Source organism: Ixodes scapularis, unplaced genomic scaffold, assembly GCF_016920785.2.
Source record: "Ixodes scapularis isolate PalLabHiFi unplaced genomic scaffold, ASM1692078v2 PGA_scaffold6__148_contigs__length_123643588, whole genome shotgun sequence".
In the NCBI taxonomy this organism is placed as follows: Eukaryota; Metazoa; Arthropoda; class Arachnida; order Ixodida; family Ixodidae; genus Ixodes; species Ixodes scapularis.
In genome coordinates, this window is record NW_024609881.1 from 32,437,761 (window position 1) to 32,464,849 (window position 27,089).

Sequence of the window (27,089 nt, forward strand, 5' to 3'; positions counted from 1 at the left end):
TTCAGATTCGCCTTTTATCTGTTTCACTATTTTGAGCCAGTTGTACACAGTTGGACGAAATTAAAATATAGTCACTTTGAGAGTCTTCGTTGTCTGTTCCTTGCCTCTACGTGTTTGCTTTCTATTTAGGGTGTAATTTTTACTCTTGCGGCTCACCCGCAGCACGCCGCTTGCTGCGCCCGCCGTTTCGATCCGGTGCGGCGACCAGCCACGACTTCATGGTGGTTTCAACAGAAGTCTTCGTAGCCATAGAACATGTTGACCTGACAGCATCTATAAAAAAAAAGAACATATAACTATTTTTAACATATTTACTATTCAAAAAGCAATAAACATTATAGCCACACTATAAGGAATGTCCTCACTCCTAAGATTTTCAATCTAATGCTGCTCTAGTGCAGAAACCGTGTACAAGTTGCAATACTATCAGTTACATACAGAACAGAAAAGAGGCTGCAGAGACAAGTTGGTCATTTAAAGTGCCCTTTTAAGTATGTCCCTTAAGCAAGGTCCAAACCAAGCCTCAAAACAGGAGAAAACGGGTCCCAGAGAAATCCGGAGACAGAGGAGTGACATCAATGTGACGTTTTGCAGCTCCCTCTTTGCGGTCTAGAGTTGAAAATAGCCATCTTTTCCCGGCCCCGGAGAGAACCGCAAAGCGCCACAGAGTCCTGTTGGTCAAGCAGGGGAAGGCGGACCACCCTCCTCGCAAACCTTGAGCGGGGTGGGATGGGGGCGGAGTGTGCTAATTGCTTTTTGGACACTCAACAAAACGTCAAAGGGAGGCTTACCCTAGTGAAAAATGTTATTTTTATAAGTTATTTATTGGTCCAATAAACACATATGATCCAATAAGATCATATAAGAACATATACAAACCGTATAAGAACACACAAGATGTTTCTTATAACTTTAGTTATAAGAACAGTATTTTCACAACTGAAGGAAAAAAGTATTAAAGGGAAGCTACGGAGCTTCTTGGAAAAAATGAGTTAGAAGTGAATTCTAGTGTATTTTTACCTCGTGAACCCGAATACCCAAACCATTTTCTGCGTAAGTATTGTTAAATGCGAGAAAAACGCGAAAGACAGTCGCTGTCCGTGACGTCATCGACGGCTCTTTTGGCTGCCCAAGGCTAGGGAGGCGGGGCTTCAGTCCTATTTTGAAATTGCTCGTATGGCTCTCCGGCGGGTCGCATTGAAATACAATTTTGATATCTGTTAATCTAAAGGCCAAATGAACGCAATTCAAGCGTTTTTTCTCAAATGTAAAAGTGCCCCATCTTCCCTTTAAACAAAATTTATCAACACGCACACCCTGATATCTTGTGCTGCCCAAAAGAATAATCTGAAAATTGCGTTGCAAAAACTAAAGGGTAACCAAAAAAAAAAAAAGTTTTATTAAACAACCTAATTGGGACAAGCATGTCACAAAAATAATTTCCCGCTACAAAAAAAATTGATTTTTTTATAGCAATACTCATTGCGTGAGACCGATCTTAATTTGCGGCTATTTCGTCTGTTTTAAATCGCGTGCAACAAAGTTGTTAAAATATGTCACAGAGTGACGACACTTGGGGAAGTGACCATTTCCCGATCATTATCAAATGGTTCCCCACGGCATATAACCGCCTCCGGAAGCAAGTTCAGGTGACCGATTGGGATAAACTTCGATCATCTCTTAACATCACGGCGCAGAACCCAGAAACAGTTCAGAGAGCCATCAAAGAAGCCATGTTGGAGTGCACCACGACTACCACGGTGCACTGTGATCAACCAACACCTGATCCCCACCTCCTCAGCCTGTGGCAACAGCGACTTGAAGCGGTCACATTGGCCAGCCTTACACTCCGACGACCACCAACTTCAGAACATGTTGTCAGTCCGGCCTTCAGCTTGGTGAGGTCATTCCATAGCGTGAAAAGTCTGCCAGAGAGCCTCAGGGTGCCTCGGGTTACTCAACAAGGCACACCAGTCAAGCCAGCGTTGGTATGTAAGTCGTTTCTCGTGGCGGCGTGCCTTAGCTGCCACGTGGGAAGCCTCTTCCCACGTGGCAGCTAAGGCACGCTGCCACGAGAAACGACTTACACGCCAACGCTGGCTTGACTGGTATGCCTCGTTGAGTAACCACGTGGGAAGCCTCTTCCCACGTGGCAGCTAAGGCACGCTGCCACGAGAAACGACTTACACGCCAACGCTGGCTTGACTGGTATGCCTCGTTGAGTAACCACGTGGGAAGCCTCTTCCCACGTGGCAGCTAAGGCACGCCGCCACGAGAAAAGACTTACACGCCAACGCTGGCTTGACTGGTGTGCCTTGTTGAGTAACCCGAAGCACCCTGAGGCTCTCTGGCGGACTTTTCACGCTATGGAACGACCTCACCAAGCTGAAGGCCGGACTGGCAACATTCAGTTGCGTCTGGGGCTCACCGACGATAAGTTTGCGGCGCGCGCGGCGGATACCTTTTTCCCTCGGCATGCCAGCCCGTCGGTCCCGCGCCCTGTCACGGCTATGCCAGACACTACTGGCATCACTATGCCCCTCACTCTGGCTGAGCTCCAAGACGCCATCCAGAGTCCTAGTCGCCGCTCCAAAACATGACGGTCTCCCGTACGAGGTGTACAAGAACCTCGAGGGAGAAGCAGTCACAGACCTGCTAGCTATGATCAATAAGATCTGGGAAGCCGGCGAGCTCCCCACATCATGGAAACACTCGATTGTAGTGCCAATTCCCAAACCGGGCAAGGCACCGACCGGCCTCACAGCTCTGCGGCCTATATCACTGACTCCCACCATCTGCAAAATCTATGAGTGGATGATGGCTAAACGTATCTCTTGGTGGCTGGAGGCCCACTGTCTCTATCATTCCAACCAAATTGGATTCCGGCAACACCTTGGAACGGAAGATGGGCTCGACCGCCTTGCAAAGGAAGTCCTACATCTGTCACCCTATGGCCACTTGGTTTGCACACTTGTAGCTACTGACATAACAAAGGAATATGACAATATCGCTCACGCCCCACTGTTGGAGGCAATGGTGGTTCTCGGCCTCCCACCTCGTGTCATAAATGCTGTCCACGCCTTCATTATCGACAGAACTTTCGCCGTACGCCTATCATATGACGAGTCGCCAAACTTCCCATCAAACTGTGGCGTGCCCCAAGGCTCAGTACTTGCATCACTCCTATTTAACATTGCATTCCTTCCCCTGGCCTGGGCTTTCGCTGATATACAACACCTTCATTTTTTATTATACGCTGATGATGTCACAATGTGGTCAGTTCCCCCATCCCTAGAGGTGCAACAAAATGCCTTACAGGACGGGCTGAATAAACTAGACTGCCATACAAAGACCTTTGGCCTAACGGTGTTTCCCGAGAAATCGCAATTCCTTCATGTGTGCAACAACGCTGCCCGGAAGAAACTGCCATTGACTCCCATACCCCTCAGAATAGGGTCGACACAGCTTGGGATGGTTACACAAACCAAGATCTTGGGACTCCTCATCCACCAGTCCGGCTGAGCCAAGCAGTGGCTTCAAGCGGCACGCAAGACGGCGGCGTCTACAACACACCTCACCCGTCGCATCTTTAAAAGATGAGACGAAGTGGGTACTGAGGTAGCCGAACGCCTAGTTAAGTCCGTCTCTCTACTTCGCTTGATATACCAAACTCAGTTCCAGCGTCTCACTGCATATCAGTGGAAGACTATCGAAATTGTCATTAGAGATGCCATTCGCGGGATTACTGGTCTCCCTCGGCATACACCTACCTGGCACCTTTACGAGTATGCACAACTAAACTCTAATGAACATATATTAGCACTGAACGCAGAGAAGCTCGCAATTTGAAGCATACCACCACTCCTATGTACGAGGAACCTCCCCGCTGTTTTCCGTACGTTGGGGCTCCCCCGCCGCCATGGTACTACACTACGATTATTACCAACAAGCCTGCTACCGTCCGCACACGCCCGCTCGGACGAGTTGTGTTAGATCTCTATGCCGTCGGAGCAACGTACCGACATGGCATCGCTACCACAGTCCATTGACCATCTCAGCCTTCCATTGACACATTGGCGTTCTATGCCAAACCATAGCCTCCTTTATACTGAAAATGCCTGCCCAATGGTTTCTTCGTCGTCGTCGTGCTTACTTCACAGATTTGCTACTAGGGGTGCCAAAACCCCATACAGAAATGCAGACGACGCTTGTTCGCTGCCTGCGGCTACAGTTCACTGCAGCTAGCGTAAGCTTAGTTATCCGTTAAGCTACATGATAATGTAAGTTTCCTATGTTAAGTTACGCTGTAACGTGACCTTGCGTGATCAAATAGGTCACTTGATCACGTAATTTTTTTTTGTGACACGAGTAACTGCTTTCGGTCGTCGTTCGGCCGGCAGATAGAGCGCTTAGCGATTGCCGGCGTAGCTCAATAGCACGAGGCTGTCTGCGGCTCGTGGCACGCACACCGCGACGCCACACGTACACGTGCGGTCATTTCATTTCATTTATTGATCGTGGGCACATCAGCACCTTGTACTTAGTCCTGACACCTTGTGCTGCATTCTAACTGCATGATACCTTACTGTTGTGTGCCTATGTGCAACTCGGACTCGCGAGTTGCACTTCCTATTGGTCATTAAGCAGGCTTTTATGGCTCCTTGTAATTCCCTCCTTGGGCACCAGGACAGGGGAGGACTATACTATCCATCAGAGAAGCTAGCGAGGGTGTTGTGTGCGCTGGAAGAACTTCGTAGAGATTTTACAGAAAAAACGAAATATGCTGAAAAAGCCGTTGCATGCAGCTGGTGATACTGCGGTGGATACACTTATACACCATGGCGCTCTAAAATACGCAAAGGTAGAGAAAGATGTCAATCATTATAAAGATTTCCTGCAACTAGGTATTAGGTATTTCAGGTAAATTTTTACAAACTACTCGGCATCCCTGACTGACGAGCATGACCCCAAGAAGATCTTCGCCAGCAAGCCACTATGTACGAAGTCGTTAAAACTCTAGAACTGCATACGTGAAAAACAGTGCGGACCACAAGAGACCGGTCAAAAACATCAAGGGGCTGTGCGCTTAAAAAACAAATTGAAAATGTATATCAAGATCCCCGGTCAGAGTGCTGCCGACGGGTGCGCAGGTTTTCGGTCAGCGGAGACGCGTTCGCGGTCCTGAGAAAAACCACTTGACTGCCGCATGTAGTCCACGGGCCGTGTGTTTTGCGGCTCTGCTCCAGTAGCAATAAAACACTAAGTGGTCGCTGTATCAACGTTTTGGAAGTCCGCCAGCCTGTCTGTCTCCTTTTTAATTGGCATTGACTATTTCTGTTGTCGATATGACAACCACCAGAGGTCTGGTAACATTTCAGCATAGAAACAAAACCAGGACGTGAAAGCTAAAAGGAAAGTATAAGACTTCTTTTATATATGAAATTTATACTGACGGTGCCCTGCGCCTGCTATGTAGCATGGGTTACGAATGTATTCAATTCACAAATGGCATCACAGTGGACTGGCAGCAGGAAGCGAAGAGTCGTGTGCACTTTTTGTATGGGGTTTTGGCGCCTCTAGTAGCAAATATGTGAAGCAGGTGCAACGACGACGAAGCATGGGGAAGCCAACCACTGGGCAGGCATTATCAGTATAAAGGAGGCTATGGCCAAACAGTTGAACAATCCCCTCATCGCGGAGTTATATGGTATTCGGGACGCCATGCAAGCACTAACGCGGATGCCCAATGTCACTCGGGTGCGTGTTCACACGGATTGTGCCTCTGACATCCGACACCTCAACTCAACGCGATCTCTGCTACATATCTGCCATGACATTCATGCCTTGCATTGTACATCTGGTAAAGAAGTACGGGATTTCTCGACCACTGGCCACCTGCACTGTACTCACCAGGACGAAACACACCAGGTCGCTCGAGCCCTGATTGAACGTCCCCCCTCCCCTTAATCCCGCCCCATACTGGAAGAGCCGGAGGCCTCACTCGTCGTGGGCAAGGCCCGCATAAGGGTCGCTACGCGTGCGCTCCTTCCCGCGTCCCCACATCCCCTCCCGGCAGGCCTGCCCCGGCGGGAGGAGGTCCTCCTCGCAAAGATCCGGACGCAAAGATCCGGACCCCAGCAGTCTTGGCCTCCTGGGGCTGAGGCCCCAATGATTCCAGCCTGGCGTGCCCCTACTGCTCTGCCAGGCCGTCCGCAGTTGGCCTCCGACACATTCTCTGGAATTGCCCAAATCTTCAGCACCGCCTCCTTCCCCTGACTCAGGCACGAGACCTCAACCTGGCCTCCCCTGAGGACTACTACAAATAGACCAGAGTGAATGCGCAAGCCGGAGCCCTTTTGGGCTTTATACGGGATGCACAAATAGCGCACCTAATCTAAACTATCAAGCTATGCTTGTTGCACGAATAAATACAAAAAAAAAACTGTTGTGATATGTTTTCATTTCCTTTTGAGCAGCATTTTTTTATGTTTAAAGAATAACCCATGTGATGAGAGTTATTATTAGGGGCGAAGCTCCTTAGGGTCTAGCCTTGTCCGTGCAGCGTCCGTGCTCACATCGATCTTGCTGGTGTTCGTGTTTGTGATCGTGCTCATGAGCTCACATGCTTCTGTAAAGCAAAAAAAAAAAAAAAAGACGAAAGAAAAATGTTTGCACAGTCTACACGATTTGAACCTGTGCAGGGAGACCCCAGTGGATTTCTAGTCCATCGCCTTAACCACTCGGCCACGACTGCAGGACGAGTGGGGGCTTTGAGATGTGGTAGTAACTCAAGAGCTGGGGTTTCTGTCATGAATAAAACGTTGCATGTAGCCGCTCAACGTCTATACAGGAGAGGGCGCTGTGGTCAAATGCTCAAATGCGTATATAACCACATTCCATACCACACATTCTCTTTCTGAGGTGGATGAAAACGAATGAAAGGCTTGGCATGCTGCGGCTCATTGCCTACGCAGACCACCAGAGCTTCGTCCCAATCAACATCATTCACCACATGGAGATGTGGTCATTTTTTTATTCTTTACGAAGGCTGTGTTCCACAATTTACTCGATCCGACTCCGGAGTAAAAGTTTCGTACCGTGGCGTTCCAAAACTTACTCGAGCTTACTCGATGACGTCAGAACTCGCGTTCCAGACGCGGGTTGTTCACTCCGGAGTAATTACTCGCGCTACCCTCCTCGATCGGGGGGTAAAGTCGGATCAAATCGAGTAAATACGTCACGTGATCTGTTCGTCGTCTGCTTTCTGCGCCGACAGCCGTCAAAGCTCGCTTGCTACGTTGGTTTTGGTGGCGGACGTTCGAAATGACAAAGAATTAGGTGCAGCATGTGTGGTTATTGCGATTTGCTGTTGTCAACGCAGGAATTGACTGCATTACATCCAGACCGTCCACCTTCCCCGGGAACGTGTACTTGTTATTATCTGAGTGCGAGCGTAAACAGGAGCTTCTCCGCATCCTCGTCCTCGGCGTTGGGGGATGCCGTAATCTCACGTTCAAGGCCGAAAATGTTCGAACTCGTTATATGATAATGTAATATTATTGTTTCCTCCAGAGTGTGTGTAATGAGAGGATAACGTTTGTAAAGCAGTGAAGGCTTCGAAAATTTCACTGTAATCACATTCGCGTCAAAGCGAACGTGAGTTTCATAATCTGGAGAAAGCACCCTCGCGCTGGACCGCTACACCGTGTGGAATATATTTCTGCAAAACATAATCGGTGCAAATTACAATGCGTTTAGGGCACCGTGACTAGAATTGCAGCGATCGCGCTGATTAATAAAAACACATTTTTTTATATCTAGCTGTAAGGAGTAAGTAATTTTGATCTCAATATACAGCTCAAAACGAAGGTGAGTAAAAGGAGCTGGTGGATCCACCTCAAAATACACCGCGTCGTCATTAACATTACCGTTCTTCGATTGCTTTCTCCATGATCAAAAGGATCGTCTGCTATTTTCTACCATCGCTGCTGCGTTTTCTTTTTGCCGTCGCCCAAGACGAAGCCAATCCGCGTAGTATCCAGGTGAATATCCTGGCCGTTCCAAAATCGAGTCGCGGATCGTTTACTCGCGATGTCACGTGGTACTACCCGCTGAGGTAGGAGGCAGGTTACTCGGGTAAGATTTGGAACATAGCCAAAAGGTTTGCAAGACGGGCACTGTCGTTTGGGTTCATACCATGACAAAAAAAAAAGCTGAGTCATTTTTTCTATGGTTGACGCCGTCTCTGCTCCCACCTGTCTCGCCTACCTCGACTAGTCGTTTTGCCAAAGTGATCAGTGTTTGCTGTTGACCCAGGTGCTTGAGCGAGACTTCCGGAAGTGAAGTCGTGTGTTTTTAGCAGCTGTCGCAGGTGTTAGTGATAGGAAGTGATGCGAGGTTTTGGCTTTCATAGCAGTTTGGTATTTTCGTTTTCCTGGGGTGTTCTCTTTGCTTTCTTAGTGTGCTTTTCTTTATTTTTGCTTGCACGTGAAAATCTCGATTTTTTGGAGATGTGCTGTGTAATGTTCTGCCAGATTAGTGATCGCAACAACGATCAGCAGGTGTCGTCCAAGCACGCCGAAGGCTTGGGAGGCTCAGGCAATGCGCCATCTTCATTGCTGCGAGCCGTCCTCCGCGGTGTATCTTCATATGGCAGAAGACCCAGTTGCTAGCAGCGGCCAAGAAGCTGACGCATTCATTCAGGGCCCAGTTTGTGCGCAGTTTACACAGAAGACAGAAGCTCCAAAAGGCTGTGGTACGCACACAAGATGCACCGAAAGTCGAGACGCTGCTTACGTCGTTCAACTCTACAGCCAGGTCCATCCAAGAGCGAATACAAAAGCGAGGGGCGGGGCATACTTCTCCTCCGCCCCGGGTGAAAGAGCGGGTTTCAAATGTGGAGAGTTTGACTTCAACTAAATTGCTTCCCGTGGCGTAAATATTGCTAAAAAATTCATTTTTCTTTGCGGAAAGTTTGTTTTGTGTCATGCTTCTCGAAATTCAGCTGTCCAAAAAAAAAAACTTTTTTGTCTTTGCAGTTACCCTTTAAGCTAAAATATTTCCACTCACAGTGAAAAGTATGTTTTGTTTGATTGCAACGGTCCATATTTTATTAAAGGTGTCCAAGTCAAAAACATAAAAATCGACTGCAGCAGACCCCAATGCATCAAAGGGAAATAGGCAGCAGTAAATCTTTTTTTGGCTTATTGTTTCCAATCTATACTTACTCTTATACTAACATGTTCCTACACAAAATTGGGACATTATGTTGTTTTTCTCGACCGTTTGGAGTTGCAGGCTTTTTGCATTGTGTGGCCGTCTTCACAAAAAAAAATGGCTTCCCACAACCCTTTTGCATGACACAGTATGATTTGCAAATAATTATGATAGGTAATTTCCCAACTTTTGACAAGCAATTTTTGCTTGCGATATTTTGCCATCAGAGAAATGGCATACTATCAAGATTCACACGCTTACCAGCAGCCTCCGCGCTTCCCTCCACCCCGTAGTTCGGAAGTGCCATATTTTGCGTAATGAATGTTACAACATTGTGAAATGCAACAGATTTTGAAGAATCTGGTATTTCTTGTGGGTTATTGCAGAGAAGGCGTCGTGGTAATCGAGCTTTCAGTTGCACGTCAAAAGATCCCCAGGTGGTCCAAAGTAATCCCCAGTCCTCCGGTGGGGCGCGCCAGATGCCCGTCGTTGGTTTGGCACGTAAAACCCCCAAATTTGACTTTATATTTCTTGCGGGACGCGGGACACGAGCCCTCAATGCGGCACAGTCCCGGGAGTCACGGGACAGGTGGTCACCCTACTCGAGGCGGTTCAATAAACATACTTGGAACCTTTTTTTAAGGTAGCAACAATACGATCAGGGGTGTGACATCTGCGTCAATTGTGCCATTTTGATACAAACCCAATTTACTGCGCCTAGTTGTGCCAAAAACGCGAAATTGGTCGAAATTGCGCCACACTGCGCCAAAAGTAATTTAAAAACTAAAAAAAAGTTAGTGGCGGCGCTAGATTTAGCGGGAAACGAGAGCTTGGTTGGCAACACTCAATCTCGTCGTAGTAAAGTACACGGCACGTGTACAGGGTGGCGCAAGCAACCGCCGGATTCAAAGCTTTCAGCTGTAGTACCCTTCTATACCTATGATACGTGCTATTTTCTCCCCTCTTCCTACTACTTTACGCTGTCATTTTTGACTGCATGCTACCGGTGCGCTGTCACGCTGTCTTGCTGTCTGGCCACGAGAGGTACGCTGCACAGGCTATCAAGATGAGCTAACAAAAATATTCCTTTCGTTTTGAGAGTAAACCTTTTCCTAAAAGTGTCATTGAGCACCTCCATTGTGTAATTGTTCGTTCGAGTCCGTAATCTTCTCGTCAATATGAATGGCGCCGTTGCTGCGAGTACTTTCGGTTATCACTAGGGTGACCAGACGTCCCTTTTTGCCTGGGACAATCCCGTTTTTGAGGCCCGTTTCTGCCGTCCCGTTTTTTGGTCCCAATAAAGAACCATGTCCCGTTTACGCAGGAGCGCATAGTTTCGAAATTGGCACCAAGCGAATTGAAGCAAAATGAAACTATTCTTACTCGTTACAAGCATATTTTACAAAAATTAGCCGTGGGTGATTTAAAATATTCACGCACAGAGTAATATATAAAACTGTTCTTGCCCACAAACCATATTTCTCTCGCGAAGATGCATGTGTAGAAATATGTTTTTCAGTTACTGGATATAGCACTCATGTGCGGTTGAACTTCTCATATAAGTGCGCTGACTTTTACAACGGAGTCTTGCAGGATAAAATCCTGCTTAGGAAACTTCAGCCGATGGCAAAATACGCCCACACCAACTAAGGACCCGAAGCAGGACCTTCCAAATGAGTGCATGCAACGGAACTTTGAATGTGACTGTTCCCTAAGCCGTACTTAGTGCAGTATGGTACCGTTTTGAAATAAGAGCAGTTATTCTATTAAACCTTTTCTCCCAATCTCAATCTTTAGTAGCCCCCCCCCCCCCCCCTTCCTCCTGGTTGGGATGTCTCGTTTTCTACCTTGTGGAATATGGTCACCCTAGTTATCACACACATGCTTCCAGTGCGTGAGCAATCGAATGAACCGGTCACACCCGTATTTGGCGTGCATGTGCTGCTCATAATTTTCCTATCATTTCACTATTTACCTTGTGACTCACTTTTGTGGGGAGTTTTTTTTTCTCTACCTGCACGGTGCTTTCTACGAGCATCCGATCGATGTCTGGTTGTAGTAAACCGTGCTTCCCTGTTCATGCTCTCGAATCACCGCTTTAAAAGATTCTGCACTACAATTGCGCTTTGGCACCAGCTCGTATAAGCTTGAGGTACCTGGTGCCCACCTAACTTTGCAGCAAGCCTGTGTTTCTTGTCCTCATCTGTGCGCATTAGACTCGCGTGGGGTCTTTTTTTTTTTTTTTTTTTGGTACGTAATGGCATTGACAACTTATTGGAACCAGGGTGGGAAAAAATACCGATATAACATTTTTCGGCTCCAAAAATTGCTCCAAAACTTGTTTCACCTTTCTCTCCCCTATACAATCACACACTGCCTGAAAGCGATGTTTGCATAGAACAGAAAAATAGACAAGATGCATTCACATGATGGAATCAAGGGAAATAGCTACAAAACCTTCCTATCAGCTACAAGTTGCTAAATTAGCTCTTGCTATAAAATCTGGCTTCAAACCTTGCTCCTTTAGCATATTCTGGCTAGTACCTAGTGAATAACTCGCTGGTGGTATCTTGGCGCTCAAAAGTGTGGCTCCAAGTGAACCCAGTCTGCCTCAAATTAATGCATGTATAACTTAAAGAACCGAAAGCCCGGATCAGCTGCGTGCACTCTCTTGTGCTTGCTTAGGTTCTCTGGCATAATGCTGGCATGCTGCGACTTGGCGACGCCAAGAAGCCAATATACGAAGATGCCATACTCCATCAACCATGCAAGGTCGTTGTCCCACCTCTTGGGTGATGGTGCGGTGTGATATGTGCGCTCGTCAAACAAATCAACCACCTCCCTTCTATCACCTGACCCTACTCCCTGCACCTGGGTATAGACGGGAACGAGACTGCAGGACCAAAGATAAATATATGACTGGTTCAACTAGCACATAGCTAACACCGCACTGTACGCTGATGGGGAGAATGGAGGGGTGTTGCAAAGACGCGAGGAACGCGCGAGCCTCCATGAGCAACAAAAAAAAAAAAAAATAACCTCAGTATTTCGTAGCTTTATTTTCTTTTTGTGCTAGTATGCGAGTAAGAGAGTAATAGAGGGAAGGGGGCAAAGTGCATGGCGTATTGCGTCCGTCTCCTTCCTTTCCCCCCTTGCGTAGTGAGGGGCAGAGCCGTATATAGGAAGAGTTAGGCCAGTCTATGATCTTGCTGCAGCAACGCCCCCCTACCAATGAGCCAATCAGCCCGCGGTGCAGAGCGAGAGGCGTATGCGCATGAACTCACGGCTGCTCCCAGCTGAGCAGGAAGAGCTGCCGTTTCCATTCGTTCGCCCAGCAGAATGCATGGGACCGACATCCACTATCGGTTCTTTCTTTTTATTTGGCAGGCTCTGGCAATGAAATGATATAATATAATTCCTCGGTGGCTTAAAAAGCTAATGAACTAAGTTGTCTACGTTTGAACACAAACTTTTATTGGGGCAAAAAAAAAAAGATATGCTTGTAGCAGACAACGCGTACCTTCAACAGTGCTCAGCGCCTACAGTGTGTTGCACCAAAATGGCGGTGGTTTCCTCTTAGCTCCCTTCTTCCTCTCTCACTCCTTCGCCGCTCTCCTCCCTTTCCTTCGCTTTTCTCCTCTCCAGCACCTTCATCGCCCCACCCACTGGCCAGACTCTCCCAATATACGGCTCTGGCGAGGGGGATGCGTGAGCGGCGCCTAAAGATGCGTGCGAGCGGCAGCCACCGCGGTCAGGCCGCCGGAAAACTTCCTGAAACAAGAAGCGGTGCGGCTCTACGGCGACGCTGGCTCGGTGGCTCGACAGCTGCATGCCATCGGTAAAGTCGCAAAATTTGGTCACGAATGTCTGTCACTTTCTTTGATCACAAATATAGGTCGACCCTTAATTTTTGACAACATATCCGCGAAAAAAAAAAGGTAGACCTCAGGTATTTATTCGAATATAAGTCAACCTTTTTTTTTTTTGGAAATGTAGCCAAAAATTAAGGGTCGACCTCGAATCGTGATTAAAGAATTTTAACCTACATTTGCGACCAAATTTTGTGACCCTACTGGGGGCATTAAGCTATCGAGTCACCGAGCCGCCGTCGCTGTAGAGCTGCACCACCACTTCTTGTTTCAAAAAGCTTTTGGTGCACGAAAACAACTGAAACAGCAGCAGCTGACGGCCCGCCCGCGGGGCTCTCGCGCACATCTCTTGGGCATTGGGTTTCGCCATGGTACCTGTAGCATTCCCCTTGCTTGGCAAGGGGGCAGGGGAGGGGGGGAATGCGATGCGCCATGCTCTTTGCCCTCCAACCCTCACAAACGTGCACAAAAAAAAAAGACACACCAAAAAACGGAGGTTACTTTTGTTTGTTGTTTGCGGCGGCTCGCGTGTTGCTCATGGCGGCTCGCGGCGTTGCCAGCGTTACTTGTGTCTTTGTATTTGGTCTTTCGTCACTTTGCCAGTCTCCACCTTCTTTCATTTCTTCTTGTCGGCATTTTACAACAGTGTCAGTGAGGTATTGTTGCGACTTTGCAAGGATGTCTGCCAGGGTGACGAAGCTTCGGACGACGATGACACGTCCAAAAGTTCTGACGATGATCAAGTTTTTGGCATCGCCCTGTGATTAAGCTGAGAGCTGTAATTAAAGGTTTGTTTGTTTCTTTTGTCCAAACTTTCCCCTGTTCCTAAAAAACAAAAAAGAAAAAAAAAATCGTTCAGCCTTTTTACTCTCGTGAAGAAGAAAGACCAGCGGAGCTGTACTCGATACACTCTGTGCTTCTTCTTTGTCGTCGTCTGTTTTTCGCGCTGTTTCCTACGATGAATTCCCACCAACGCGCCCAACTATCCATTCTTCTATTATAGCTGCAAAGGTTGGCGCCATCTACGAGCGACGGTGGCAACCATACTGGTTGTGCGCTTGCCGCCGTCGCTGTCCAGAGGCGTTTTTGTTGACAAGTGTTTTGTACCGGAAACATTCCTTGGGAACCTTGCCCTTACCAGCTCCGCTGTAAAAAACAAAGTCAACCTATATTCAAATTTTTTTCTTTTTGGGGGGGGGGTTCAATATTGGGGGTCGGCCTACTTTTGAGTAAATAGAGTATATTTAAATAAATAGGGCAGCTAAGAAATTCATAGCTTACAAACATCCTAAGTGGAGAAATCAGTGTTCATGAACAGATTCTTAAAGGACACATGCAAAGGAAAAAAACATTTTTTTTAGACAGCTTAGATGGAAAAAGGATGTCATAAAACGATTTTACAACGAAGAAAAAAATTTTTTAGAGCTATATTTACGGCGCTATACGAATTTGTAGTTGGCGCTCGCGGGAGCCGCCGCTGGTCACGTGGTAGGCCCGCGCGCCGCCGCGCTGCGTCGCCGCCGCACGCTGAGCGTTGTGCGAACGCCGCTTCAACGCGTTTCTCCACGCCGCCGTCGCCGCCGCCGCACAAGTTCGTCTGCTTCGGGGCGCCGCCGCCGTCGTCTGACCGGCGCGCAGGTCTATCACGTCTGCTTGCGCTTTTTCGTGAGTTTCCTTTGGGCTCTAAAAGTTACTTATTCATCTTAGTTTTTTGTTTTACTTCAAACAAAGATGAATAAGTTACTGTTAGAGGCGATAGGAAGCTTCCGAAAGAACGCAAGCACCACGTGATAAATAAAGACCAGTCACGTGATAAATACAGACCACTTCTCCGCGGTGCCCGCGGGCGCCAACTACAAATTCGTTTTGCGCCATAAATATAGCTCTAAAAATTTTTTTTCTTCGTTGTAAAATCGTTTTATGGCGTCCTTTTTCCATCTAAGCCGTTCAAAAAAAATGTTTTTTTCCTTTGCATGTGTCCTTTAACTGAGAGGAAGCAAACAGAAAAGGTGAACTTCCTATGTCCCGATCACCGCGGGAGCGGATTCTTGCTATGGCGACAGTGTTTTTGGCAACACAAATCTCCAACCGAAGCTCGGCATGCTTTGAAACACACAGATCTTTTGCATCAAAACAAAAGTGGCAGTCTTTCCGTCAACGCTTGTTTCGGCACCGTGTCCATGCAAAGACATGTTGAAGCTAGCATGACCTAAGGGCACCAGAATGTCCAACTTTACTGGAGCTGGACTGAGGCAGGGGACACACGAGCAATGAAAATGGGCGCTGCGCAGCAGCAGCCATTGTAACCTGTGCTAACATCCCTACGTCATATTCTCGCGGTGTCATGTCACTCGGATCTGGTCGATGCAGATAAACTTGCGCGGTGCGCCTGTGGTGCGCCTTGCAGCAAGTGATGAGTGGTGCGCAGTGTCCACTTTCACTGCTTAAGTATGCCCTGCTCAACAGCGGCGGTCGCCTCCTACAACCTCAATTGCGACGAAGCCAACAGAATTACCATTGTTGCTAAAGGAGATAGCCCACACAGCTCATGTGAAAAGTGACACACATGAAAACAAGTCGCAGCAGCATTATTTGTTGTCTTGAGGATGCAGGTGAAGGCCAACATGCAGGAAGATAAGTTTGAACTACAAGAGTGGCAGCAAAAGCCACCGTGAATACCTGATCAGAATTGGAGTGGACATGCACGCGTTTTGATTCAAGTGCTGGAACAATGCTGTTGAGCTGTGCCTTGGTAACGGCATTAGGACCAATCTTTTACCACCTATGACATGAACACCTTGTCACTAGACAACTGGAACTCGATGCTGACATACCAGTTGGCAGAGCAAGGTTAGATAGGCATCGCGTAGCTCTCAAGGGACTAGCGCAATACGTGTTGACATTTCTAGCGCTGTCATGTCGGAATAAAATTAGCCTACTAAAAGAAACAGTGTATGTATCACATGGTGTGAAGGTAATTCGCGACTCCAGCAAAACGGACACCAGTAAGTGGGAAAATCGGGAACCAGCCGGACCAGGTCGCTTCCCGCCGTTCCACATCTCTGGTGTCTTTCGCGGACACGTTACGGTGGCTAGAAGGGGGAGGTGTCAGAATCGCCTAGCCCGCGCCGTGCAAGGAGGCGCGCTAGTATTTCATGACGATGAGAGGTGGCGCGCGCATCGACAATGAGGCGCCCGCGCGAGCCAGAGAAGGCACTGTGGCATTTTGACGAGATATTCATAGTTCGCAACTACACGCACGTCATTAACGGCGAGACGGTGGAAATTCCTCGTGGTCGCCCTTGCCTGACAGCCAATGCAATCCCAACTTTTTTTCCGAACATCCCCGCGTGCCTGTCGAAGAAACTGCTGTCAAAGAGGAAGTCGGTGACGTCCAACGGCGACATGCCACGAAAGCAAAAGAGGGACGACGTCATTCGTGAAGACAAGCGCATCGTTGCAGCCAACATCACACCAGTAACGCAGCCCAGCACCAAAGAAAAGTTGGAGAGCATGAAAGAAGAAGATTTTCCAAGCAAATACCGGGCTAAGCACGCGATCCCAAAAGCACCGAACGTCGTAGCGTTTTCAGTGTGTGCACCAAATGGTGAAACTCTCTGCTTTCAGAAGCTGCTTTTGTGCTGTACTAGCGAGACAAGTATCCACTGCACCGCATACGTACAGGGATCAGTGGTGACAACTGTGGATGTCGACAGCGCTGATGCTGTGAAGGACCTGCTTTCGCAGATAAATACCCTTGTTCCTTGTGAGGGGTTCGAGATGGTGACGAGCATTGACATGATGCAAACAAAAACAGCACAAGATATATGCTGGCAAGCTTCACAGTGTGAAATGTGGTGGAGTTTCGCAAAATGAAAAGCGATGCCTGCAATGCAAATATCTATGCAGGTTCCTGTTGAACCAGGCTTCTTACAAGAGCACAAGAGCAAAACTGACCCGTGTTGAGGCATCACGAAAGGTAATTAGAAAAAATGCGCAACTTCGACGTCAGAAGCACAACATTGCAAACCTGAAGAAAGACATTGAAAAGATAAAGAAAAGAATGAGTCCACCAGTACCGCTAGTTTTGAGCGGAAGATAGAAGGACTGTCCGAAAAGCAGCAGCTGCGAAAAGCAGCAGCTGCAAAAAGCAGCAGCTGCAAAGCTTCAACGAGGAAGGGGACCAACGGTATGAAGTTTGATCAAGAATGGATACTTGAGTGCATTGTCATGCACATGAAGAGCCCTCGACTGTACGAGCATATTCGAACATACAAGCTCGTGGTAGTCCCAAGCCCTCCGTGCCTACAGACATACGTCAAAACCTACAAAAGCAGCTTTGGCTTCATTGAGAAGGTGTCTGCAGCACTAGCCAAGAAGTCAAAGGACATCAATCCATACCGGCGACACGGAGGGCTTCTTTCTTGTTGATGAAGCTTTCAGAAAGCCTGATGTTCAACAAAAAAGGACTCATCGATAGATTTGTTGACCTCGGCAGCTACAGCTCCGCGGGTCAGGAAGGTGTCACTTGCGACAAGGGCTTGTGGTACTGTTTCAGCCGTTCACAGGAAAATGGCAGCAGATCCTCGGCGTCTTTGGCGCACGAGGTAATGTGAAGGCAGATGTGCTGTCCAGAATCGTTGCGGATGCTGTGATTTCTGCGGAGAGGTCTGGACTTTTTGTTGATTTCATCACATGCGATGCCGCCTCCTGGAACAGGAGTATGTGGAAAATGTTTGGTGTCGCCGGGAAGCTCACGAAGACAGTCTGTAAAGTTCAACATCCAGTGGACCCGAGCCGGTATCTACACTTCATTTCAGACTTCCCGCACCTTGTAAAATGTGTGCGGAACTCTATATCTTCAACAGGGCTTCAGACTCCAGATGGACGAGTGAGCAGCGAATTCGTAAAAGAAGCATGGAAGTGCGACAGTGCAAGTACTGTGCCTCTCAAAGCAATGCCGCACGCAACAATGGCTGTTTTTCAGCCGAATGGATTCGAGAAGATGCGAGTGAATCTTGCATTTAGATTCTTCAGTGACGAGGTACTGAGGGGCCTTTATGTATATAGACATGAAGTGGAGAGCCGTTATGGGCCTGGGAGCCCAGTGGCCACTTCATTGTTTGTCGCTATGCTGAGGGACCTCATCACTTCCATGACTTCAAAGGCACCGCCGAACTGGTTTGAGACCAGAGATGGAACAAGTCAAGCACATCAAGAGGTTTCAACAATACCTTGACAACTAGGAAGCCACTGTTGGAAAGCTGGGGCTTTTGAGCCAAGCTACAGCTGAAGGCTTTCGGGTGACTCTTGCAAGCACACTCTCGCTCCTGACATACGTGACAAAGACTTTGGGATTCAAGTATTTGATGACCGCACGTCTCAGTCAGGACTCCATCGAGAACCTGTTTGGCATCTTGAGACAGATGTCAGGCTGCAACGACCACCCCACGCCGACGCAGTTCTTGATTTCAGTGAACTGCCTGAGCTTTTACAGCTTAGCACGGTCACCCACAAGCGGCAACATTTTACAAGGACTCTTAAACAGCCTTCTTGATCCTCGCAGCAACTCTGATCCGGCAAAACTGCAAAACAAGCTGGCCGATCTCTTGGATGCGGACTACTTGAACGAGGCTCATGAGATGATAAAAGCATGTAGTGCATTGCCAGAGCACGGTGACACGGTTGCATTAAAAAGCGACTCTCGGATAACCTACTATGTTAGTGGCTATGCTGCCCGCAAAATGTTGAAGAAAACCAAGTGCGAAGAGTGTTCGAGGTTGCTTCTTCAGCCCAAGGATTCGCCCTCGCTCCCAGGGGAGTCGTGCCTGACAAAGTGCATGGACAGGGGAGGCCTTCTTTACCCGTCCCAGGCACTCAAGGACCTAGTTGAAATAATGGAAGATGGAATCACATACTGTTTCACCTTCAATAAGTTGAGGGCGAACAGCGTAAGGTATCTCCCATCTCCTGCCTCTCCAAAAAGAGACTGAACTTGGTTGGCTGTGCAGAGCACACTGTCGAAGTGACAAATCATGTTATTCGTTTCTTTGTGGTTACTAGAATGCATTTCCTTGTTGCAGCTCAGAATGCGTCCAGACAAGGCAAGAGGGACAAGATGAGGTACCTCAAGCTGAGGCATACAATGTGATCTCCGTTTCTGGTTACCGTAGAAACTACTTTCTGTACTTTTTTTTTTAATATTGGTTGTTTTTTAAATAAGTGAGGATACAGGTTTGAATATTCAAATGAAGGTGTTCTTTCTATTTGCTAAAAAATGTCAGATATGGGCCCTTGTGGCCCATATTTTCGAGCATCGTGCAGAGAGACATATTCGTGACCAATTAATTTCGCGGATTCTGTGAACAACATAAGCAATTCGAGTGGGTTCAGGAAATCATCAAAGTGTCTTAATTGTCCTGGTGCCTCTGTCGCTCGTTATTTTAGTCACTGTTGATGTAACCAATGTTAATGCCTAAGCCAGCCTTTATAGTTAGGTAATTTGTGAGACAAGCGTTGCATCACACAGCATCCCTAAATAAGCTCAAGGACTACTTACGAAGCACGACGGTACGTAGGTTTTGGAGATCTCCAAAAGCTTCTTTCTTTCCCCCGGACCCACACCAGCTCAACCTGAGGGCAAGGTCGTGCTTCACAAGGGCACAGAGGATCCGGCGTGTGGTGTCCTTTTCGTCGTTGCCCCCAATAAGGGCTAGGTGCTGGACCTGTACGAAACACAACCACCATGAGACCCAAATTCAGACAGATCTAATGAAAGGAAAAAGCCATGTCAAGGTATAATCTCGTACATTGCCCAGGAGCTGGCAATTTATGATAGGTGACTGTACCAAATAGATAGTCAAAAATCCCAAAAAATAGGTTTCTTAGCCAACCTGTCAGATTTATTACCCAAACCATCCCCTTGGCTGTCTACTCTTTTCAAGGGTGGATAGAGGAACAAAAACAAAAAATTCACAGGAAAAAAAAACAATAGGTAGAGCACAAAAACAAGTCATACACAGAGGTAGTTCGACATTGTACCACGAGTCAAATAAACGTCGGACATGTTACATCATAGGAAAACCTTTTTCAACAGTATGTCTCAGCACATTTAGAGTGTCCACAGGCACTCCAACAGAACATTTTCAGAATTTTCGTTTTCCTTGCACACCACAAAAACGGGATATTCAGGGTGTCTAGTAAATTATTCTTTTGAAATTCCCCGACTTTTCCAGGCTTTCCCTGACAATTTCAGGTGAAATTCCCTGACCACTCTAGAGGTGGTTAAATATATAAGACCATTACAACACAAGGCATTGAGCACTGTGAGGATCATTTTGCACAGGCTTAATCCAACTTGCATATACCGAAATATTTGGGTTCGTCCAGTCCGGGTTAAACAAGCACTTTCTTGCTGCTGACATCGTCAGTGAAGAGGCCACTTCCGGAAACACGATGAAAACACGACGCTCAACCACACTAGTCAATAACCAAATGGCAACATGGCCGCCAGACGCACTTTCGGATACTTTCGGCTGAAGGCTTGGATTGGAGTCTGCGGCTTTCCCATTTGTTACCATATCTACTACAAGGAGGCTCTAACTGGATCTAGCCTAGTGTCGCGCCCTCAATCCAATCGATTGCTTCGACTGGATTTGTCGGTTCTGTTTGCATTGGGCAGCACACTGTACATCGGGGGAGCAGAGCTCACGCCTCACTCTAAGCAGAATTTATTGCCTATATTTCTGCCCCCAAGTCCTCAAGTCTTTGCTCAGGGCACTCGATGGCCTTTCCGGCTCATTTTGCCTGACTGGGCTCGCTTTTTGACAATTTCCCCGACAACGCCCCGATTTTTCTCGAAAATTAAAATTTCCCTGACAATTCCTGGTTTTCCCGGTCACTAGACACCCTGCATATTATGCTAAAGAGGCTTCAGGAGACTACACGATTTCTCATGATTTCTGTCTGGTATGATTGACCACTAAAATAAATGTGTATATAGTAAACATCAAAGCACATTGATTATACCGGTAAAGTTGGCAATAAAGGTTTTCCAATCCAATCCAATGCATGGCCTGCTGTCTAATGTTCATAACTCCCACCCTTCTTTTGGCAACTTTTACAGCGGAGCTGTTAAGGGCTAGGTTCCTTAGGATCGTGTCCGGTATGTCGACACAAACCTGCCTAGACAGCTACCGCCATATATAAGCGACGGCGGCAAGCACACAACCAGTGTGGTTTCCGCCGTCACTCGTAGATGGCGCCAACCTGTCGAGCTATAATAGAAGAATGGATAGTTGGGCACGTTGGTGGGAATTCATCGTAGGAAACAGCGCGAAAAACAGACGACGACAAAGAAGAAGCACAGAGTGTATCGAGTACAGCTCCGCTGGTCTTTCTTCTTCACGAGACTGGAAAGGCTGAACGATTTTTTATCTTGGAATGGTACAGCTTCAAATATACTGCCTTCTCAAAAGTAGTGTATGGCTTTATATATGTAATCTTATTTTTATTAAACATTATAAACCAGGGGTGGCCGTTGTGGACACGAGTGAAGAGCCATAAAAAAATAACCATTTCAAGAGTCGCAGCAAAAAGGTAAACAGGAGGCATTATACTTGTTTAATTCCTTTCACCTCACTTATAGCCACAGCGAATTCCAGTCATAAAGCAGCTGTTCATCACATTTCTTTGTTACGTGTCCCCATTTGTGAAACAAGCACCTTGAGGTTGGGCTGCGAAAACACAAACTGCCCTTTCTTTTATGTCTTTTCCCTTGTGGTCTTGGGGAGGGGGCGAATTGACATACCAGGGAGCTGCGAGCCATACCTGCTCGCGTAAAGAGCCACAGGCAGCTCACCAGCTGAAATGTGGCCACCGCTGCTCTGTGCTGCCATCCCAAAAGTCAAAAACCCGCAAAATAAATTGCGTAAAACTGCTAGATTCCAGGTGCAGGGCAAAAATGACCTTTTAACTGAATTTATTGCTACAGAAGAACCCTGATCACGCAACCCCGGCTCCTGCGACGTCACGCATTGTACGACGACTTGGTGCAGACCCGGCCGCACCAAGTCTTGAAGTTTAAAATCCTGAACTGGTATCGAAGTTTAGAATCTTAAACTAGTACTTAAATTTAGAATCCCATAGCCTCCATTTCCTTGTTCTTTTTTTTTCTGAATTCATGTGCATAGTTTACCGGGCCCACTCCATTTGGCAGACTTGGAAAACAAAATCATAAATTCATGCACAAATCAGTTCGAAGCATGTCTCAAGGTTTTGCCATAGGGTGTGTTCAGATATGGACGGTCATGGTGGTGTCATGAATATTTTTTGTTTTCAGTCATATTTTTATATGAGGTAGCTAAACTTGTCCAAATAATGGGACAGACCTTACTTTTGCAAGATACGTCCTTGTATTCGTGAGAAGAATCGCATTCGAGAGAAGGTTGAAAAAGCGATTTTCCCAACTGCGCAATGACGCAACTTTGAAGGCTGGAGGACTAAAGCGTGCAGCTTTGTACACAGTCAACAGTTTTTACGTTTACTGCAGGCATACTTTACTACCAGAATTAGTTCCAGTTAACTTATATGACCATATATTTCAAGGGATATAAAATGCCAAACTTGGCTTCTCGAGCAAATCTTACATAATGAGGCATTTTTCGGCGAATTTTTAAGTTGCTTTAAATTTATATTCTAAAGCTGAAACCTTTTGCATCGAGTGTTGAATGCTTTGTGAACTTTTAACAAATTAATTAGCGTTCTACAGTTGGAAGCGTTTTCTGCACTGTGCTCAGAAATATCGTCAAAATGGAAAAAGTCAAAATTTTGCAATTTTTGTGTGGCAATTAAAAAAAAATAACCATTCTCGATTTTTTTTTAAAATTTACCCGATAGGCCGTTGATGACCAGTAAATACAAATCTGCAAAGACATGTTGCATTATATTGTTTGAAAACATCAAAATAAATGCGTAACTAGGTCGTGGTCGCGTCAGTTTCTGCTGGGGCGTTTCTGTCTTAAAGGCCCATGAAACGAATTTTGGGCTGGAATAAATCAATTTATATTGGGATGCTACTAATAGCACATCGCTCAGTGGGCCAAAAGAAAAAAGGTAGAAGGTCAAAAGCCTGAGTTTCGGTACGAAAATTTGAAAGAGACAGCCAAATGTGCGCTCAGCGCTATTCAGGTCGCTCCAAGATCTCTTGAGACGGCTCATCCGCAATCAGAAAAGTCATGATCTATGAGTGGGTCAAGGGTTGCAAGAGAGTTATTGATCTGGGGAATTCATTTATGAAATCCCAAGAGGGTCATAGAGTGCAAAAACCTGCAGATGTTTATTTGCAATTAGAACGCTCTTGGTGTGAATCAGCCAGCGCTGCCACCTATTGCTGTAAGCCGTCGCACGCGCACAGGTTCGTGGTTCACTATAAACGGAAAATAAAGAAAGAACTGACGATCAGTCGACCGGCCTACACCGTGGCGAGGTCTTTATAAACAGAAAATAAAGAAAGAACTGACAATCAGTCGACCGGCCAACACCATGGCTCTTGCCAATAAAGAAGACGAAACGCAAGTTTTAAAATAAAGGTAGTTTAAATAAAACAATGATTTAAATAGAAACAGGAATAATATAATGGGGTTCACAAGTAACGAAACGTGGCAACAAGTAGCCTCAGCACTTCACCCTGCCTGTGCACGGGCGGCAAAATGCAAAAATACCTAGCGAATACACAGAAGAAAAACAATTACTAGAGAACTAAAAGCTGAAATCCTAAAATCCTGAATTACTACCAACCAGGGCTGGGCAGTATAACGATACAAATGTATCACTATAGTATCTCGGAGACACTTTCAGGTATCTGTATCTCTGTATCGTGATACATTTAAAAAATGTATTTGTATTTCCGTCACCTCGACAAGAGAGGTCTTGTGTATTGACCTTCGCACACCATACCTTCACCAAGAAACGTTTGCGCGTTGCAAGCAGCCGACAATTATTGCCCACCTTGCTAGTCTTCTAAAGCGTTTGTGACGTGTGCCTCCCATAAGAGTGCAATGTCGTACAGTATTGAAAACTGCAGTCACAAAGATGTTGCCGACATTGTGCTCACGACGATTGCCCAAACGGCGGCAGCCGCCACAGCCTGCAGCTGCAGCAGCTGCCATTTTCTAACAGTGCTCGTTTTGGCTTTAGCCAACTTCTCGCGCATTGCGAATCCTCTTTGAAGGAGCACTAAAACTCTTTGCGCATGAATGCAATTTCCAAAAAATGATGTATGATAAAATAGTGCACGCAAAGTGCAAAACGGGGTTAGCGTTAGGCGCATGTGCAGTGGCAGTGGCAACGTTATTCTTTGCATGCACTACTCAAACTTGCTTCTGAAGAGTGCAGCCTGCAAAAAAAAAATCACTGATCGATTTTCTAAAAACCACGTGAAGTGAAAACACATCTGTACTGGCGCCTTTATCGCGCCACAGTTTCATTGCATTTGCATTTATTTAAAAGCTTTGCTCTCTTTTCGCCCAGCAAGTTATTAGCATAGAAGTAACGAAAGGAGTTACACATATTTTTATCATGCGAGGCCAAGCCCCAAAGTCGTAATCATTTTTTTAATTATATGACTCGCATATCATATGACGCTTTTGCGCGGTCCCCTGAAAGTCGCATATTCAAGGTTCCACTGTATAAAGTTATGAGATTTGACCTCTAATAACCGGAACTTCCCAAGAATATTGCCCTCAGTTAATGATCAGATAAATAAACTTATCTTGCAATCTGTACATTTCCCATGGTGAAATGCACTACCGTAAAATACTGCGGAAGTGCCCACTATTAACATTTCCCAAACTTGGGAAATCTGCAAATTCTATGTTAAGCGCCTGATTTGAGTGGACAAGCATGCATGTTTAGATTAACTCCGTTCTCAGTGAAAGTAAGGTGGGTGCTCCCTTGGTATTTTCTGGTACTTGATCTGCCTCCAAGTTGAGGAGGTATCCACTGTTTGCTTTTTTGAAGTGTATTCTAAGAGAAACAATATTGTATACATTGGAACCCTCGTTATATAACTTTCAGGGGGCTGCGCAAAAACGTTATACAACCCAAGAGTCATATAATAAAATATAAGCATGACAATTCTGGGCCTCGACTACACATGACAAAAATGTGTCCAACTTCTATATTTACTTGTAAGCTAATAACCTGCCAGGTGAAAAGGAAAACAAAGCCCTGAAATAAATAAAAAGTACATGAAAATGTGGTGCATGCAGTAGAGGTGCTGATGAAATTTCATTTCCACTTAACCTCATTTTCAGGAAAGTGATCAGTAATTTCCTGTTAATACTGCAGATTGGGTGAGTTGATAAGGCATAATTGCAAACCAGCACACAGGCAGACAATTACTCAGAAATCCAAACACACAGAAAACACACTGACACAGCACTGTGTGAGTGCATTATTTTGTGTGTTTGGATTTTTGAGCAACTGCCTACCTGTGCGCTGGTTCGCAATTAAATATAATTTCCTTTCAGAGGCATCGCTCTCTAGAAGTGAGCAACGCTGTCTTGGTCGTAAACAAACTGCTGAAGGCCATCGAACATGATGCTTCTGCACATGTCAAATCATGCATCCTGGTGCCTGTGACGCTGTCAACTTTGTCCAAACTATTGGCTATGCGTCGTTCCCTTTTTGATGACTTCATTGAGCGACACTGCATCATGGATGGCGATATTGTCGTTGGCATTTGACGTGGTCTACAAGCCACGACGAGTTCATGCAGGTGTGGCACACCGTTATTCAAGAGAATGGAATTGCCCAGCAACCGGAAATCATAAGTAGAGTTCCAGCCTGTCGCGCATGCGCATATCAGTCAAACCTGAATCGAACCTTTGTCAAACTTTTCACAAGAGGCTAGAAAAAGTTGAATCTGGTCAAACTCAAAACTCAACCAATTACACTGATACCGGACAACTTTTTTGCTTTCTAAAAGCACGGCACAGCCCATCACCTACAAGCATGAGTGCACGGATCGATTTGTTACCACAGGAAAATATGTTTGCAGGGTCTATTTTTTTTAATTTATGCAAGTTGTAAAAATTAGGTGCTGGTTGAAATTAAGTCATTTACAGTAAATAGCTTTTAGTCAATGCAAAGCCACCCAGCAGTTTGCTTGTTCCATCTTGGTTGCCTGCCTTTTATGTCGCAGATTGGTTTAAATAGAGCAAAAGCCATATCACACTATTATTGAGAAAGATATCACCATAAAGGTCTTAGTCATGTCTCATTACAGTGGGCTCTTCCATTGGCGCAATAAATTTTTCGCAATGAGCTGATGACAGCCGCTAACATCAGCTCGTAAAAAAATTCACAATAATAAAAAAAAACATTACTTCACTGCTTTCCTGAAACATCCGTTATTGTGGTTCATTACTTCTGAATAAAAATTAAATTGTAGTTGTAATTGAAGCACATTTTAGCCACTGCAATTCCAAAATACAAATTACAATGGGCACAACAATTTTTTTTTTCCCGCACTGAGGCTTTTTTCTATGAATTCACGAACAGATAGAAACATGCACAAAATCTGGCTCATTGCCCTTCTGTCAAACCATGGGGTTTCATCACAAACACACAGGCCGTCATTCACAGGACAAATATGCACCTGATAAAGTTAAGTTGCCAGGATGGCGGGGAACCATGAAATTGGTGCAAATATGATTTACGCATTGAATATGGCAACTATACACCGAAATTGTCATAAAATCTCACCAGAACATCCAGCTTGTCTTGCGAGGCAGCGTAAGCGTTGACCTCCTTGAGGCCGTCGTACGTGCTTGCAGGGAGCGTGGGGGCGTCTGGAGGCAGCGCGACTGCTACCTTCGTGGCTGAGGTAGCCACGACACTCTTCCTTAGCTCGGTAAGCTGCGTGATGATGTTGGCCTGGTTCTCCAGGACCAACACTTGGAAAGCTGGAAAAAGAACATATAGACCCACATGCGGCCCTGA

The 27,089-nt window shown here is 46.2% G+C and overlaps 1 protein-coding gene across 1 annotated transcript; it reads right to left on the minus strand.

Annotated features, from left to right (window-relative positions):
• On the minus strand, positions 1-27,089 carry LOC115320139 (the record flags this gene model as incomplete). Its single annotated transcript, XM_040210434.3, has 3 exons — positions 1-273; positions 19,645-19,810; positions 26,853-27,089. Coding segments are annotated over 3 exons (537 nt in total), but the record flags the coding sequence as incomplete, so codon positions are not given.